General features: G+C 58.2%; 1 protein-coding gene across 2 annotated transcripts in view; it reads right to left on the reverse strand.

Annotated features, from left to right (window-relative positions):
* Nucleotides 1-5,452: 5,452 nt before the first annotated feature.
* Nucleotides 5,453-16,299, reverse strand: part of PRPF6 (pre-mRNA processing factor 6) — a 74,178-nt gene continuing 63,331 nt past the window's right edge. The window contains exons 14-21 of one of the 2 annotated variants that reach the window (XM_011934429.1): nt 14,376-14,514; nt 13,319-13,438; nt 12,173-12,349; nt 11,539-11,672; nt 10,703-10,794; nt 9,243-9,357; nt 6,526-6,652; nt 5,453-5,727 (exon numbers count right to left, since the gene is read on the reverse strand). In XM_011934429.1, coding sequence (XP_011789819.1) covers nt 5,575-5,727; nt 6,526-6,652; nt 9,243-9,357; nt 10,703-10,794; nt 11,539-11,672; nt 12,173-12,349; nt 13,319-13,438; nt 14,376-14,514 — 1,057 coding nt within the window. In that variant the 3' untranslated portion in view covers nt 5,453-5,574. The remainder of the gene's footprint in view (nt 5,728-6,525; nt 6,653-9,242; nt 9,358-10,702; nt 10,795-11,538; nt 11,673-12,172; nt 12,350-13,318; nt 13,439-14,375; nt 14,515-16,299) is intronic. The other variant, XM_011934430.1, reaches the window with a different exon arrangement.

Raw genomic sequence — 16,299 nt, forward strand, 5'->3', positions numbered from 1 at the left:
GTGGGGTTAGGGGAGGTCTGGCCCCGGGTGCACTCAGGGACGCACACCTGGGGCAGCGTCCTGCAGTGGCGCCGCATCACCGCCTCGGTGCGCACAGCCACGGTCCATGCAGCTCTCTCCAGGGCACCGCGGCGGCTCCCGGCCACCGCCCCGCGCAGGGTCCGACCCAGGGATGAGATGGACAGGAGGATACTGTGCTCCTGGGGAGGGAAGGGAGGAAGGCGGGGTGGGGGTGGGGGGAGACTGAGAGAGGAGCAGACCAGCGAACTTGGGTACGGGCGCCTCCTCCATACCTTCTGGGCGCCACAGGAGGCCCGAGGGCGTCCCCGCCGTCCCGAGCTCCCGGGTCTAGTCAGGTTTTTCTGTATGAAATGAAAGTGTCTGGAGCCTGGCCTGGTCTCTTCGGCCCCCGCCCCGCCCCACTTCACGGCAGCCTGCAGATCCTCGAAGATGATGGCGCGATAGTGGCGAAGCACGTCGGGGACGCTGCAGGCCGGGGAATGGGCGCGGCTTGGCGCGGTCCCCAGCAGCGCCAACAGAAGCGCCCAGAGTGCAGGCTTGGGGGATACCTGGAGGAGACAGCAGGTTGGGGTTAGGCCTGGGGGCGGGGTTCCCAGCACAGGGAGCAGCCAGCCCGCCTGCACTCTGTTTCCGTAGAAGCCCCACCCCACGGGATCTCTGAGCCTTATGAAATGGACATGTCACCAATCAAGAAAGGCTGTAGGCCTGGTGGGATAAATCAGGAGAGACAACAGGTAAGTCTGCAAACCAGACAGCTCTATGCTCCCTGCAAAAATGTGCAAGGGGTGAGTGATGTGGGCTGGGAGGCCACCTCACTGAGCCCTGAAGACCAGCAGGAGACAGAGGGGGCAGGGCCAGAGGCAGGAGAGCCTGGCTCTGTGGTCCATGTAGGAGTGGGGCCAGCAAGGGGTGGAGCACCCTCAAGACGGCACAGAGCAGGGCCCACCTGGCCCTGCACAGCTCGAGTGGGGCTGGTCTGCAGGCTCTTGGGGGTACAGTAGGAAGTTGTCCCAGTACAGGCTGTCCCACCCATGGCCATGCCCATTCAACTCCACACCTCCCACACTGGCGCCCTCTGGGTTAGCTCACAGAGACATGGGAACTGGGGAGCTCCTTGTACCTCCAAGCCAAGTGGGGCAGGGGCTCAGAGCTCCAAGCCACACCCTATTGGAAGGGGAAAGCTGGGGGGACTCCCAGAAGCCACAGAGAAGGAAGGAGCCACCACATCCAGCCCCAACCAACAGTTGCAAAAGCCCCCTCTGCCTGTACCAGCCGCCCCACGCCATCCCTCCAGGCAGCCTATGCCACAGGCCTCCGCCGACCCAAAGTGGATGGCCTGCTCCCACAGGGAAAAAGCCCAGACATCAAGGAGACAGCTGATGGCCCCCAGGTTCCCAGCCACTCAAAAGGGGCCAGCCCCAAACCTTCCCCTGGGCCCCCGGATGGAGTCAGACAGCAGATCTAGGGCTGGAAAATTAATCATGCGAACCCGACCGAGATAACAGGACTCGACTCGGCTTCCCAGCCCTTGCAGGGGAGCCTGACCAAGCAGCACCCCAACCCTCACCTAGAGCTGGGGGCCTGGTGGGGGTGACAGCTTCTGCTCGGAGCACGAAGCAGCAATGGCTGGAAGAGCAGATGGCTTGCTACGGCCCTTTCTTGAACCTGGCCCCCCAACCACACACGCCACGGCCAACTTGGTGGGCTCAGAATTGCCACGTCATCCCCTCGGCCCACTCTGGGTCAGAGGTCATAGCGAAAACCAGAGCCTGACTCCTAAGCAGGCCAGCTGGAGCTGCAAGGATGTCCAGCACCTGCTGTCTCCCATCCAGGTGGGGCAGACAGGCTGCCCTGGGAGTCCCACCTGGCCTGTTAGTACCACTTCCTGGCTCAAGCCTCAGCCCAGCTTAGAACAGGGTGGCCCGGCACCGGGGAGCCCCCCTCGCCCAACTACCAGAAGCCAGGGCACATGCACCCACTGCCACCCACAGTGACACAGTGACCAGAGCCAACTGTGGATCTCCCGGGGGGACTCGGGAACAAGCAGTGTCTCCTGAGCTGTGTGCACCCCCAGCCCCTCCACCCAAGTGAGCCCCCTCCCTAGGGGAGGCCCACAGCTGCTCACCATGGGCCTTTCAGGGTCTTGCCCTCCCTCACTCCCGCCAGCAGGCCACACACATGATCCTGGGGTCCTCGGACAGGGTGTGCACCACCGCACCAGGTCCAACACCAGCCAACGGCTTCCCTGGACAGGCTGCCTGGAGGACTGCAGAGGGGCAGGCCAGGCGGAGGCTTTTGAAGTTGGCTCCTCCAAGCTGAGGGAGGGAGCAGGAGAGGGAAGGAGAGGCCACGCAATCCCAGCCCTGCCCCCTCCTCCCCGCTCCCTATCACTTCAATTAACCTGGCCCTGGAACGGAGCAGCCACCTCTCCCAGGGGATCCAGGGCGAATGTGGGTCTTGGATTAACTTGTCAGTCCCAGAGATACTGTTCTGTCAAGGAGGGGTGGGGCGCTGTGTGGGCTGGGTGGTGCCGGGCCCAGCTGGTGGGGGAGGGGAGCCAGGTGAGACGGGGCCAACTCTGTGGCCAGCAAGTGCTGCCTCTCCCAGGGAGCTGGCTGATGGGCAGAGCGGGTAGGAGACCTCATCCCCTCCCCAGCTGCTGGACTTGCAGCCTGACATCCAGGGGGCCCTGCCCCAGCAGGTCCCAAGACATGGGGCTTCCCGGGCCCCTGCTGCTGGCCCGGCCTCACTCCTCCTGGGCGGAGGCCTCTCGCTGGGGCTGTGACTCTGCTGCCTGCCGTAGACACCCGGGAGCAGGTGGGTCCCATCCTTGGCTGCTTCACTTCTGCTGCAGTCTGGGGCAGGCACTCTGGTTTGCAGCCTGACAGGCCGTGGTGAAGACACCTCAGAACAAGAGCAACCTCTGAGGCACAACTCACCTTCGTGGGCTGAAAAAATCTCAGTTGAAGACAGGTGAAGGTCGTTTCCCAGGGGAAAAGTCAGTGATTCACACAACAGTCAAGAACAGACCACACAGGTGACAGGAGTCCCCTAGGACTGTAACACTGCGTCTTTCTGTTTTTGCTTTTTCTGTCTTTAGATGTGATTAAATGCTGTGACGGGCTGTGCGGGTCTGCAGCCCAGGAGCCCCAGGCTCTGGCACACAGCCTGGGAGTGCAGGAGGCCTTGCCTGCCAGCCTTGCGTAAATGCACTCTTTCGTATTTGCAAGACAACATCGTCTAACGAGGTGTTTCTCAGAATGTGTCCCCACCGTTAAGTGACGCACAACTGTAGTTTGGCCTCAGAGCATCTGAGAAAACCGCACACAGGCAAGAAAGAGGAAACACACGTGGACAACGCGAGTGTTCTGGAACCTTCCACGGGCCCCGCAGGAAGCCTCCCTGAACATGGCCCGACACATTCTTTTCTGTGTGACCCTCAATGCCCACCTGGCTGAGCTCAGAGAAGTGCTTCCTTCCTCGGCCTCGGTGTCCATATCTGTACACGGCCGGGCTGACTTTACAAACTTCCTCGGCCTCGGTGTCCACACCTGCACACGGCCGGGCTGACTTTACAAACTCCAAAAAGCTGCAGAACTCTCTTCACCTTCAGAGTAAATGTTGAAGGCTCCCTCATGCTTCCATGTCTCCACGAAAGATCCAAGGAAACGCCTCCACAAGTCTGAATTAAAACACTCATGAGGCTGGGCGCGGTGGCTCAAGCCTGTAATCCCAGCACTTTGGGAGGCCGAGACGGGCGGATCACGAGGTCAGGAGATCGAGACCATCCTGGCTAACACGGTGAAACCCCGTCTCTACTAAAAATACAAAAACTAGCCGGGGAGGTGGCGATTGGCGCCTGTAGTCCCAGCTGCTCGGGAGGCTGAGGCAGGAGAATGGCGTAAACCCGGGAGGCGGAGCTTGCAGTGAGCTGAGATCCGGCCACTGCACTCCAGTCCGGGCGACAGAGCAAGACTCCGCCTCAAAAAAAAAAAAAAAAACACTCATGAAGCTCCAGCAGCTGCTCCTCAGGACAGGGCGAGAGGAAGGACTTCCAGATTCCAACGATTTGAGCTGGACCCCAGGTTGCCTGCCCAGCAGAGACCAACCAGCAGTTCCTGACCCCACACGGGTGGCAGATCCCTTGCCCTGGACTGGCCATGTCCTCGAGGTCCCCAGAACCACAGGGAAGGGGGACCCACACCCACATTCTGGTCTACCAGGACCACCCCATGTGCAGACAGGGATCCCCCACCCCAGCCATTCTCACTCATCAGGAGCAGGCAGACCACAAGGCCTAGCACAGGCCCCCATGTGCAGGAGGGCAGAGCTGTGGGTCAGTGACTGACCACCATCACAGGCCCTGCCATTGGTACCACAAAACAGGTTGGGACCCTCCGGGGCTCCCCTCTCACAAGAAGGTCCAGGGACAGCTGCTCTCCAGCAGCCTTCTTGGCCCACGTGACAGTGCCCTCCTCCTCCCCTGCAGGCCTAAACAACTGTCCACCCACGCCCTCTGGGCCAGCCATGACCTCCAGCCCGATGTCTCCAGCCCTGGCCTACACAAGAGCCAGCTGGCTCCCTGCTGGATGCCTGAGGATGTCCTTTATCCTTACGCAGCTAAGGCTGAAAAGAAGCCAAGTCTCCCGGGTAATGCAACGTTCAACCTGGAGATGAGAACCATTACAGTGCTTTAAGGTTAAATTAGCAAAAATAAACTCACGGCCAGGTGCGGTGGCTCACGCCTGTAATCCCAGCACTTTGGGAGGCCGAGGCGGATGGATCACCTGAGGTCAGGAGTTTGGAAGAGGGCGCCTGTAGTACCAGCTACTCGGGAGGCTGAGACAGGAGAATTGCTTGAACCCAGGAGGCAGAGGTTGCAGTGAACCAAGATCATGCCACTGCACTGCAGCCTGGGCAACAAAGCAAGACTCTGTCTCAAAAATAAATAAATAAACTCACCTCCAAAGGTAAGAACACCTCTTACTGGTGACACTGTCACTCGGCACATGCCTGAGGGGCCTGGGAGGCCGTATGGAGAGGCCCTGGGCAGAGCTGAGTTCTGTTTGCACTCAGACCCCAGGGAGGTCCCAGCTGTCCCCTGACCAAGACCCTTGCAGGCGGCTGCCAGGCTCCTGCAAGCACCTTTGTCCTGCATGCAGCTCGGTCCCCACTATCTCCAGCTGTCCCCACACAGGGCTTTCGGCCAGAACATCTGCACTCCCACCACCTTCTCTACAGTCTTGGGGAACCCGGGCACCTCCACAGTGCCGCCTCTGTGAGACACTGGCTATCTGCAAGAGGCTTTTGCCCAGGCAAGGGAGATCGCAGCCACGCCAGGACAGTGTGGCACAGGCCAGGACAGGCCGCACTGGGGCAGCAGAAGCAGGAGCCAGGGAAGGGCCCCAGAGAAAACCAGCAGGCTGCCTGCTCTGACACGAGACATAAAAACTTTTAATGGAGGAGGACACGGCTCAGGGCCCTTCCACATGCCCTCCCACGTGTGGCCCAACCCTGCCCCACGGAGACCGGCCACGGCGAGCGACCGGTCAATCAGAAGGTGTTCTTGATGCGGCCGGCCACCAGCCTAAGGATGTCCCCAATCTTCTTCTGCCAATTGGCGATGTCCTTGGACACGGCGCACCACAGCTCCCCATGCCGCGGCTCTGCACTCTCACAGCGCTTCCGCACCTCCTCCTGCTGCTCCTGGGGGGACCACAGGGCACTTCAGGCAGGGGTCCTCCCACACTACTCCCCAGACCTCGCCTGCTTCTCGCCTGCCCCCATGCAGACCTGGCTCTGGCAGGACCAACCCCAACTGGCGGGCGAGGGGGCACAGGCCCTGCACCAGAAGGCAAGGCTCTTTCAGGTGTGTTCCTCAAAGGAGCCTGAGGAGCATGGACCCCCCAGCCTCAGCGCACAGATGAGGAACTGAGCCAGGCTCCCCATGTCTGTGCCTCACACAAGTGCTCACATCTGCCTTCTCCAAACAAGGAGTTAGGGTTCATGTGGGCTGGCAACACTTTCCAGGGAAGACCAGGACAGCCTGACCGCCTCCAGCACAGCTCTGAGGGGGTTAGCTCTGAGGGGGGCTCTAGGGGGGCAGGTGGGAGCAGAGGGGCTGCTGTCCAGGCTGTCCTAGAAAGCCATACCCAGGCTCAGGCCCAAGAAAAAGGCCAACTCCATTCCCATTCCTCAAGTGAGCCCAGGCCCCAGCTAGCAAATAACTCATTAAAATACGCCAGCAGACAAGCCACTCTAATGGACAGGGCACCTCAATTAAAGGGTGTGGAGCTGTGAGGCTATAAGCAGAAAACAGATGTGGAGGCAGAGACTGCCTTGTAGGGGGGCATCGAGGATGCTGTGCCCCACCCACCCGGTCCATCCTCCCAACCCCGGGCAGAGTCACGCGGGCCGTGGTCACCCCCTAGAGCCCCCAGGGCTGGCGGAACTCCCCACCACAGTCCCAGGAGGCACTGAGCAGCGGTCTGCCAAGAGCCTCACCTCGGTGCCATGCTGCAGCTCAAACTTGTAGAAGAAGGCCCAGGCATCCCCCAGGTCCGAGTCGATCTTCACAGTGCGGTGGAACCACTCCCTGGCCTTGGTGATCTTCCGCTGGCTCCAAAACAGCCTGTTCCAGAAGAAGGATGGGAACCCAGAGTGAGTGGCTGCAGGACAGTGTTCTGGGGCAGGGGAAGGGCTCCAGGGCCATCAGCTTCATCCCTGACCCGCAGCCCTGGTGCTCCCTGCAAGAAGGCCTGAGAAGCAGGGCCTGGGCTGATCTGGAAATGACCCCAGATCATTAACTTGAAGTCGTCCTTCACAGGTCTAACCAAATCGTTTTTTTTTCTTTTGAGACGGAGTCTTGCTCTGTCGCCCAGGCTGGAGTGCAGTGGTGCGCTCTCCACTCACCGCAACCTCTGCCTCCTGGTTCAAGCAATTCTCCTGCCTCAGCCTCCTGAGTAGCTGGGATTACAGGAACGCGCCACCATGTCCGGCTCATTTTTGTATTTTTAGTAGAGATGGGGTTTCACTGTGTTGGTCAGGCTGGTCTCAAACTCCTGACCTCGTGATCCGCCTGCCTCAGCCTCCCAGTGCTGGGATTATAGGCATGAGCCACCGTGCCGGGCCCAAATTGTTTCTTTAAAAATTCACATGCAGGGAAAGACCTTCCAACTCCATAAAATTAGGGTCAAATACAAGGAGATGAAACTAAACCTGACACAAAATTAAACTACAACTTTGATGAGGGAAAGTTATACAGTTTCAGCTCCTCACTGAGACACCTGCTGGATCATCCTGCCCTGCCTGGCCTCCAGCAGCAACCCCAGTGAACACTGAGAAGATGGACTTCGGGCAGCACCAGGGCCTGGGCCTGCAGCACGCAGCCCTCAGGCCACAGGATTAATACCACCGTGCCTGCCAGACACATGGACACCTGAAAACCAGGCCTGAAGAGGTCCACGCTAGACTATCATGGCCAGGTGCCATGCACCCCCCCAACTGCTGGAGAAAGGATGACGGGCACTGCTGCTGGGCACGCTGGCAGGCCTGGGACTCTCCGTTGCTGCCACCCTTTCCACCCTCTCCTCAGGGTCACCTCTCCCTGGAGCCAGAGGCACTGCAGTCAAGAGACAACACAAGGAACCCCTCCACTCCAGGCAGCTGTTTGGGTTCGTCTCAGTTGCCAAACGGAATTATTTCACACTCTGATAACGTGATTGTTTTTTAAGCCTTGTGGTATTCTTAATTGCCCAGTGTTAGATAAACTCTGATTTAAAGAGCACAAACCCAGATAGCAGACACACACAACACTGGCTTGGGAAGAGCAAGGAGTGACTTATTTACTTTAGCAAAGCCTTTTATAAGGTTTTATGGCTGCACTATCAGAGTGTCACCCAGAAGTCACTCTGGGAGGTGGACGCACAGGGCAGGACCAAGGGAGCACCAGGCAGACACAAGCTTCCCTGTGGGGAGCCTCTCTCATCTGTCGGGGGCCCGCGGGCAGGGGTGAGGAGGTGCCCCTACAGGCAGGCCTGCGGGGGCAGCACCCAGACCTCTGGAGACCAAGCACCACTGCCACCCAGTGCTGGGGAGAAGGGATGGAGAGAATCAAGAGCCGGCACTAGGAAGGCTGTTGTCTCTGCATGACCTATGGCAGGGCAGGTGGAGGGGAAGCCGGGCACATGAGGTGAGGCCCCTCGCCGCTGGGTCAGACACACCACCTCGCCAGGTGAGCCCATGTCCTGAGCTGCAGCCTCAGGAGTCCAGGGTTCTTCTAAGAACTCCCTTCACCTCCACACGGTCACTTCCCAGCCTCCTGACGCACACTCAGGCCCAGCTCCTTCTCAGACCATCATCCTCTTTCTAGGAGGAGACAGAGACCCTGTGGGTCGGGGGTGGCCCCAAGCTCCCTGCTGTGCCCTGCACGTGGCAGGCCTTTGCCCACATGTGCCTAGAGTCTGCACACTCTGCCCCATGGCGACAAGCAGCTGCCTGCGAGGTTCCAGAGTCACGTCCCCAGCGAGTCTCTGACCCAGCGGCCAGCACACCCAAGTGTGAATCACGTGGTGTGAGGTCACTCACTGATCTCTGCCTCCCCTTCACATCATGTCTTCTGAGACAGCCTCCAGCACAGCCATCTTGGCACCCCTAGGCACCCAAATTAGGCTCCAATCTCCAGCTCTGGATTATTTACGGGGCCACAGAGCTGAAAGTGATTTCTTGCCCCAACATAAAGCCTCTTGTCCAAAGCGGCTTTGCTCACCACTTAAAATTCTGTGTGAACCAACATCAGCAAATCTGTCCTGTAACCCAGGCCTGTGTAGGTGTAAACTAAAAAATTGCAGAGACAAAGACAGCAGCCTCCTAGAAGAAGCTGGAACAGAGGAAGGGCTGAACCACACCCAGGGGATCTCTGGGGAGGGAGGGAGGGAGGGAGGGAGAGAGAGAGAGAGAAACAGAAAGAGAGAGAGAGAGAGAGAGAGAGAGAGACTGGCTGTCCCTCCCCAGGGCTTTGGGACAGAAGCCCAGGTGATGCTGCAGCACCCTCAGGTTTGTCTCTGCCGGGAGAGGCGCCTGCCCCGGACCACAGCAGGAGTGACAGCAGCCGAGGATCGGGGGAGCCCACCCTGCTGCCGGGCATCTTTACAATGACCAGGGAGAGGCAGACAGACTCTGGAAAAAGAGCCCATGAGGACCCCAAGGGTCAGCTCACTCACTTGGCCACGGCCAGGAGCACATGAGGGTCATGCTCACACTTCTTCAGGGCATCCACGCTCTTGGTCCTCCTCTGGGGCCTCGCCTCAAGGAAGATGGCCTCAGACCACAGGATACCTGCAATTCAGAAACAAAGAACAAAGATCTGCACTCTAGCCTCTGGTTCCAGAAAGGTGCCCAGCCTACAGAGATCTAACCCAGGGCGTCCTCAGACGGTGACGGGGGCCTCCCACACACTGCTTGCAGAATTGTGCAAGAACCACGAAGGACGAGTGCTCTGACCCCCCCCCCCAAACCATGGCAGCCCCGAGAGCACAGACGGGACACTGCAGAGTTTCACTCTGTCGTTCAGGCTGGAGTGCAGTGGCGCGATCTTGGCTCACTGCAACCTCCCACTCCCAGGCTGAAGCAATTCTCCTGCCTCAGTCTCCCGAGTAGCTGGAATTACAGGCGGGCGCCACCATGCCCGGCTCATTTGTGTATTTTAGTAAACGGGGTTTCACCATGTTGGCCAGGTTGGTCTACTCCTGACCTCAGGTTATGCACCCACCTCAGCCTCCCAAAGTGCTGGGATTACAGGCGTGAGCCACCGCTCCTGACTGATTTATTTGTTTTTTTGAGACAGGGTTTCACTCCTGTCGTCCAGGCTGGAGGGCAGTGGTGCGATCTCGGCTCACTGCAACCTCTGTTTCCCAGGTTTAAGTGATTCTCGTGCCTCAGTCTCCCAAGTAGCTGGGACTACAGGCACGTGCCACTGTGCCTGGCTACATTTTGGAATTTTTTTTTTTTTTTGAGACAGAGTCTCGCTCTGTCGCCCAGGCTGGAGTGCAGTGGCCGGATCTCAGCTCACTGCAAGCTCCGCCTCCCGGGTTTACGCCATTCTCCTGCCTCAGCCTCCCGAGTAGCTGGGACTACAGGCGCCCGCCACCTCGCCCGGCTAGTTTTTTTTTGTATTTTTTAGTAGAGACGGGGTTTCACCGTGTTAGCCAGGATGGTCTCAATCTGCTGACCTCATGATCCGCCCATCTGGGCCTCCCAAAGTGCTGGGATTACAGGCTTGAGCCACTGCGCCTGGCCCTTTTTGTATTTTTTATAGAGACGGGGTTTCACTATGTTGCCCAGGCTGGTCTCAAGCGATAGACTCCTGGACTCAAGCGATCCTCCCGCCTCAGCCTCCCAAAATGCTGAGATTACAGGCATGAGCCACCACACCTGGCCAATTTCTTTTAAACTTTAAAAGAAAAAGAAATGATAACACTTCAGAACATGAAATCAAATTCTCCCATTTTGAGGCCAGGAATTTCATTAAAATGTCTTAATGGCCAAGTATAGCTGAAACTTTTGACTGAAATGATTCACACAAACAAAACATTTTAATAAAGTCTGTCGGAAGCCTGAGTCCCCACTCCGTCAGGAAGCACCAGCCCTGTTGAGTCTGGGAAGCCAGGAAGCACCGCCTTACCAGAGTTAGGGCACTCCTGCAGCGCCTTGGCCATGAGCGTATTTGCGATGTTCTTCAGCCCTGCACGGTACTCCAGCCGCACGGACTCCAGCCTGAGGAGACAGGCCCCGGGAGGTCCCACAGCCATCTACCAACGGTGCATATTCTGGTAGCTTCTGGGAAGCCTTGTCTGAAAAGGCTCCCCACCCAGTCACAGCAGCAAGAACTCCATTCCCTGCACAGCAGAGCTCACCCACCATAGAAGCAACGCGCTGCTGCCCACATCCCTGCCAGCCCCACTGGCAACCGCCCCAAGGCAACACCTCAGAAACTGACGCTGTCCAGATGCAGGTGAAGGCATCCAGAACAAGCAAGACCAGCCCGGGAGAGCCAGGGCTGCACAAGGCCCCCAGGAGCTGCCTGTCTGCAGCAGTGCCCGCGCAGTACTCCAGCCCCGTCACCCTGAGCTGGATGCAGCACCTCCAAGAACAGAGCCCGCACCTCGCAGACTCCTGCCCACCTCCAGGGCCCTCCAAGCCACCTCCTCTGTGGAGTCAGCTCTCCGGGGTCCATCCTTCCCTCGTCCCAGCTATCGTTAACCCCTCCCTCTCCCAGGCACCCTCCATCAGAACACAAATTAAACTGCATCAAACCATCTGCAGGCCTGTCACAGTACCTAAGCCGAACTCTCCCAAGGCAAGGACCGTGATTTTTCATGGCCAGCACCTACTGCCTCGCAAGCCCTCGAGCCTGGAATCGCTGCACAAGTCACTCCACACAAGCAGCGGGTGAGGACGGCCCACCTGATGGGTAAGCTGTGCCAAGAGCCCAGGCTGCCCGCACCCATCAGGACTCACCACAGCCCAGGGTTCTTTGGGTTCTTCAGACGAGACTTTTCCAAAATGGCCCGGGCTCGAGTAAGCTGCCCAATCTTCTCCTCCAGCCGAGAGAGCAGAAGCCACAGGGGTGTGGAGTGGGGACACTTCTTCAACTGCAGCCAACAAGTGAGAGCACAGCTCAGGTGGTGTCTATGAAGAGCTGGGACACAGCTACGCCAGCTGCTCACTGCAGTGGGCGAGCCAGCACCTCAGGGCTGCCTGTGTCCCACTCTGCATTTGTGGGTTTACAAATGTGCGGTGGTGCTGTGGACCTGTGCACACAGGTCTGTACATACCAGCCTTTACTTCAGGTGTGCCACACTCTGCACTTCTGACAGCAGTGTGTGCAGCTTCATATAAGGCAAAGCACAGAACTCAGTGAGGGGACCGGGGTGTGGGTCCTGAGCGCACAGCTCCCTCGCTGTAACCCCCAGCCCTCCACATCTCCTCAGAGGTGAAGGGCAATGACCCTGCACCAGGGGGCTCAGTTTTGTGAATGCCGGGTCAGCGGCAGCCCAAGGCGAAGGGCAGTGGCCCTGCACCAGGGGCTCCACCAGGGGCTCGGTTCTGTGAGTGCCGGGCCAGCGGCAGCCCAAGGCACAGGCAGACGTACCCCCTGGTTATAGGCTTCCCGCGCGTTCTCCATCATCTCCTTCTGCTCCTCGATCTGCCCCTTCATCATCCACAGCTTGGGGAAGTCCTCATAGTGGCGCAGGGCCTCCTCGCACAGATCCTGGGCTGCCCTGATGTTGTCCTGCACCCACTCCAGCTTCACAGACTTCATGAACACCTGTGGGCAGACACGCACCATCAGCAGGGCATCGGCTCCAGGGTACGTGCTTCGTGTTACGCGCGTCTCCAACACTGTTACCTGCAGCACTGTGGGTACTTTTTTCAGCTTTTCATAGCCTGTTTGTGTACACAAAAGGTGGGGATAAATATGAGTCTGTTTTTGTTTTGTTTTTTTGAGATAGAGTCTTGCTCTGTCACCCAGGCTGGAGTGCAGTGGCGTGATCTCGGCTCACTGCAAGCTCCGCCTCCCAGGTTCAAGCCATTCTCCTGCCTCAGCCTCCCAAGTAGCTGGGATTACAGGCGCACACTACCACACCTGGCTAATTTTGTATTTTTAGTAGAGATGGGGTTTCACCATGTTGGTCAGGCTGGTGTTGAACTCCTGACCTCGTGATCTACCCTCCTCAGCTTCCCAAAGTGCTGGGATTGCAGGTGTGAGCCACCACGCCCAGCCGTATGCAGGTTTTGTTGTTGTTGTTGTTGTTGAGTTTCCCTCTTGCTGCCCAGGCTGGAGTGCAGTGGCACGATCTCGGCTCATGGCAACCTCCGCCCCCAGGTTCAAGCAATTCTCCTGCCTCAGCCTCCTGAGTAGCTGGGATTACAGGCATGTGCCACCACGTCCAGCTAATTTGTATTTTTAGTAGAGACAGGGTTTCTTCATGTTGGTCAGGCTGGTCTCAAACTCCCACCCTCAGGTAATCCATCCGCCCTGGCCTCCCAAAGAGATGGGATTACAGGCCTGAGAGCCACTGCGCCCGGCCATACGGATGTTTTAAAGTCACATCACAAAGATGAGTGTGTTGTGTGCTGAGATTACAGACGTGAGCCACCGCGCCCGGCCATATGAATGTGCTCTGGTCTCGTTTGCCTGCTGTCATCTCACTCACATCACCACTCAAGCCAGGCGTGGGGCCCACGTGTGCACACCACACACCCCGATGGCCCAGCCCTGCCTGCCACTGCATACCCGGGCGGTGGGGGCGCTGCTCCGCGCCTTGGCCAGCAGCCTCCGGGCCCGCTCATACTCATCATTCTCGGACTCCAGCTTCACAGCCGCCAGCCAGATCTCCTCGCTGTTGGGGTTGGCCTGGAGGGCAAGTACAGCAGCGTCAAGAGGGGTCAGAACACAGGGACCAGTGCCTGATCACACTTAATCAAAAGCAGGCAGGCAGGAACTGAGCCAGGCCTTGTTCTGCTGCAGGATGAGTCTGGTCCAAGCCCTTCCCAGGGAGGAGATGACAGAGCGGACTCCAGTGCAAGAACCCGGACTCACCTGGAAACACACAGGCCCACGTTCACGCGAGGACAGCGAGGAGGCTGCCACAGCACTGAGCACTAATGAGGGTGGGTGCAGGGCCATCTTATCCAGGATCCATCCACACCCTCTCAAAGCCCCTGAACGGGTCACTCACACCCTATATAGACCCACCACACCCAACCTCGCGCTCTGCCCTGAGCCTGATGAAAGGAAGCCAGCTGTTCTGACCTCGTGAGCCCACATGGGCAGGAGAGAGGACTCCCAGAGTGCCACTGACATGTGGAGAAGGCGTCCACAGGCCGAGGAGGCTCACACAGCCCAGAGCCCAGTGGACACGCAGGCTCTGCCCTCAGAGCCTCCCCAGGGCTGGTGCCCAGGGCTGTCTGAATGCGTCCTAATCAGCACAGCAGCCCACTGACCATGCAAGATGACCACGTCACAGACAACCTGGCTCAGTGAGGCTGTCTGAATGCGCCCACTCACATAAGGGCACCTCAGCCTGTGGGACCCCACGCTCTACACTCTGACACATTTACCCGTGGTCACACCGAGTCGGGGGACCAAGAGGTAAGGATCTGCCAGGTGGGCTGCTTTCCTGCTCTCAGGCCCCTTCACGGCCCCTGCTCCCGTGGAGCAGCCCCTGGACTCCAGTGCACCCGGCCACAGCACATGCCATGTTGTATGTGGGAGATGTTCAGGCCCCAGTCAGCACCCAGGTCAGCTCCTGTGTGCACAGGCCCCTCACCGCACAGGCGACCTCACCCACCTGGAAGGCCAGAGCCAGGATGCTCCTTGCTGCGGGCACATCCCCTGCCAGCCACTTGGACTTGGCGCCCATGAGCCACAGCACCTCTGCTTTGGGGCAGTGGGCCACAGCCCTCTGTAGGAGGGCTTCCAGGGACTCCCTGCAAGATAGAGGCCACGGTCACCCGAGTCAGGGCCATCAACCAGACACACATCACACTCAGCCACGGCGTGGGTGCGCCAGAAAGACAGTTGCTGCTCCAAAGTTCGATGCTATAAATGATTGACCAGATTTTACAATGGGGAGAGTGTGGGGAAATCTTTCCTCTCCATAAAGGTTCTAAAATCAACTACTGCAGAGGGTTCTACAAAGCAATGCATTGTTTAAATAGCAGAGCTGGAGAGAGAACTTCACAAGAGAGCCTTTTACAGCCATGTGTCCTGGAGGCAGCAATAACTTCAGTCTGTGACAGGGGAGGCCTTTTCATCTCGAATCACAGAGCACAAGCGCACCCCGGACCCACTGATAAAGATTATGATCCCAGGTTGACTCTTCCGGCATCCAAAAGAATTATCTTATAGGAAGAAAGTGATTTTAGGTCACTATTGAGCAAAACTGCCAGCCTTGGGCATCAGGTCTGACGCCCCTGGACTCTCCTGTGGCCCACCACCCTCAGTCACATCATCTTGCACCAATGACCCCTTTGGGCCTCAGTGAGTGCAACAGCAAGACAAAGTGAGCACAGGATCACACTGTGTGGGGCAAGGGCCACGGCAAAGCAACTGTGCTCTCCGGAGGACCAGCTCCCCAGCACTACGGCCTCGCCTCATCCCTGCGAGCTCATCCCTGTGAGCGTGCACTGAGGAGAAGGCAGGGCAGCAGGAGGGCACTGCCCGCTGTCCCCAGGGGTCAAAGGCAGCAGTTCATATTCAGGTCACGGGCCGAGAGACCTCAGTCTACACCTGGCCCCGCCCTGTTCTTCACTCAGACTGCCCCAGGTGACCTTCTACAGAGGGACACCATGAGAGCCATTTCAAAACACACCAAAGGAGGTCACCGCAAAACACCAGAGCAGCTGGTGGACATGGGGAGGGGCCGGGGCTTCAGGGGGACATGTGGAAAGACACCCTGAAGAGGCTGAGACTAAATCACACCAGAGACGGGAAGACAATGGCTCAACACTCTCAGCTGCAGACCCAGTGGAACCAGCAGGGCCTGTCCTCACCTGGCACAGGGAGCATCACCTGAGGACCGGGGAGAGGACGGACAGAGGGTGTGTGGGGACACGAGCCCAGTGCCCTTGAGAGCTACCCATTTAAAACAATAAACTGCAACGCCAAATATAATCAGCATTTACAGCCAATAAAGCAGACCTGAAAGATGTTTTCAATTAAAGAGTACAGTTAAAGAAAATTGTCAAGGACCTCCTCTGAGCACAAAAACCAGTCAAAACCCAAAGCCAGCTCCGCTTAAATGGAAAACATGCCTGCCTGAGCCCAGATGCTGCCCCACCCACTGCTGCAGCCAGTGCTCAGCCATGGGCCATGCCGGCTCCAGCCTCAAGTCTACACCCAGGCCACTCCTCAGGCTACAGGGCCAGGCATATGTACGTGTGCAAGCACACGCACTTTGCAGGATGGGCCCCCTGAGTTCCCTGGTTTCTCAACTAGAAAACAGTAACAATCCTGTCCCAGAAGGGACTATAAAGATGGATCCAGCCAGGCACAGTGGCTCACGCCTGTAATCCCAGCACTCTGGGAGGCCGAGACGGGTGGATCACGAGGTCATGAGATCGAGACCATCCTGGCTAACAGGGTGAAACCCCATCTCTACTAAAAAATACAAAAAAAATTAGCCAGGCGTGGTGGCGGCGCCTGCAGTCCCAGCTACTAGGGAGGCTGAGGCAGGAGAATGGCATGAACCCGGGAGGCGGAGCCTGCAGTGA

Source organism: Colobus angolensis, unplaced genomic scaffold (genome assembly GCF_000951035.1).
Source record: "Colobus angolensis palliatus isolate OR3802 unplaced genomic scaffold, Cang.pa_1.0 Scaffold136, whole genome shotgun sequence".
Lineage (NCBI taxonomy): Eukaryota > Metazoa > Chordata > Mammalia > Primates > Cercopithecidae > Colobus > Colobus angolensis.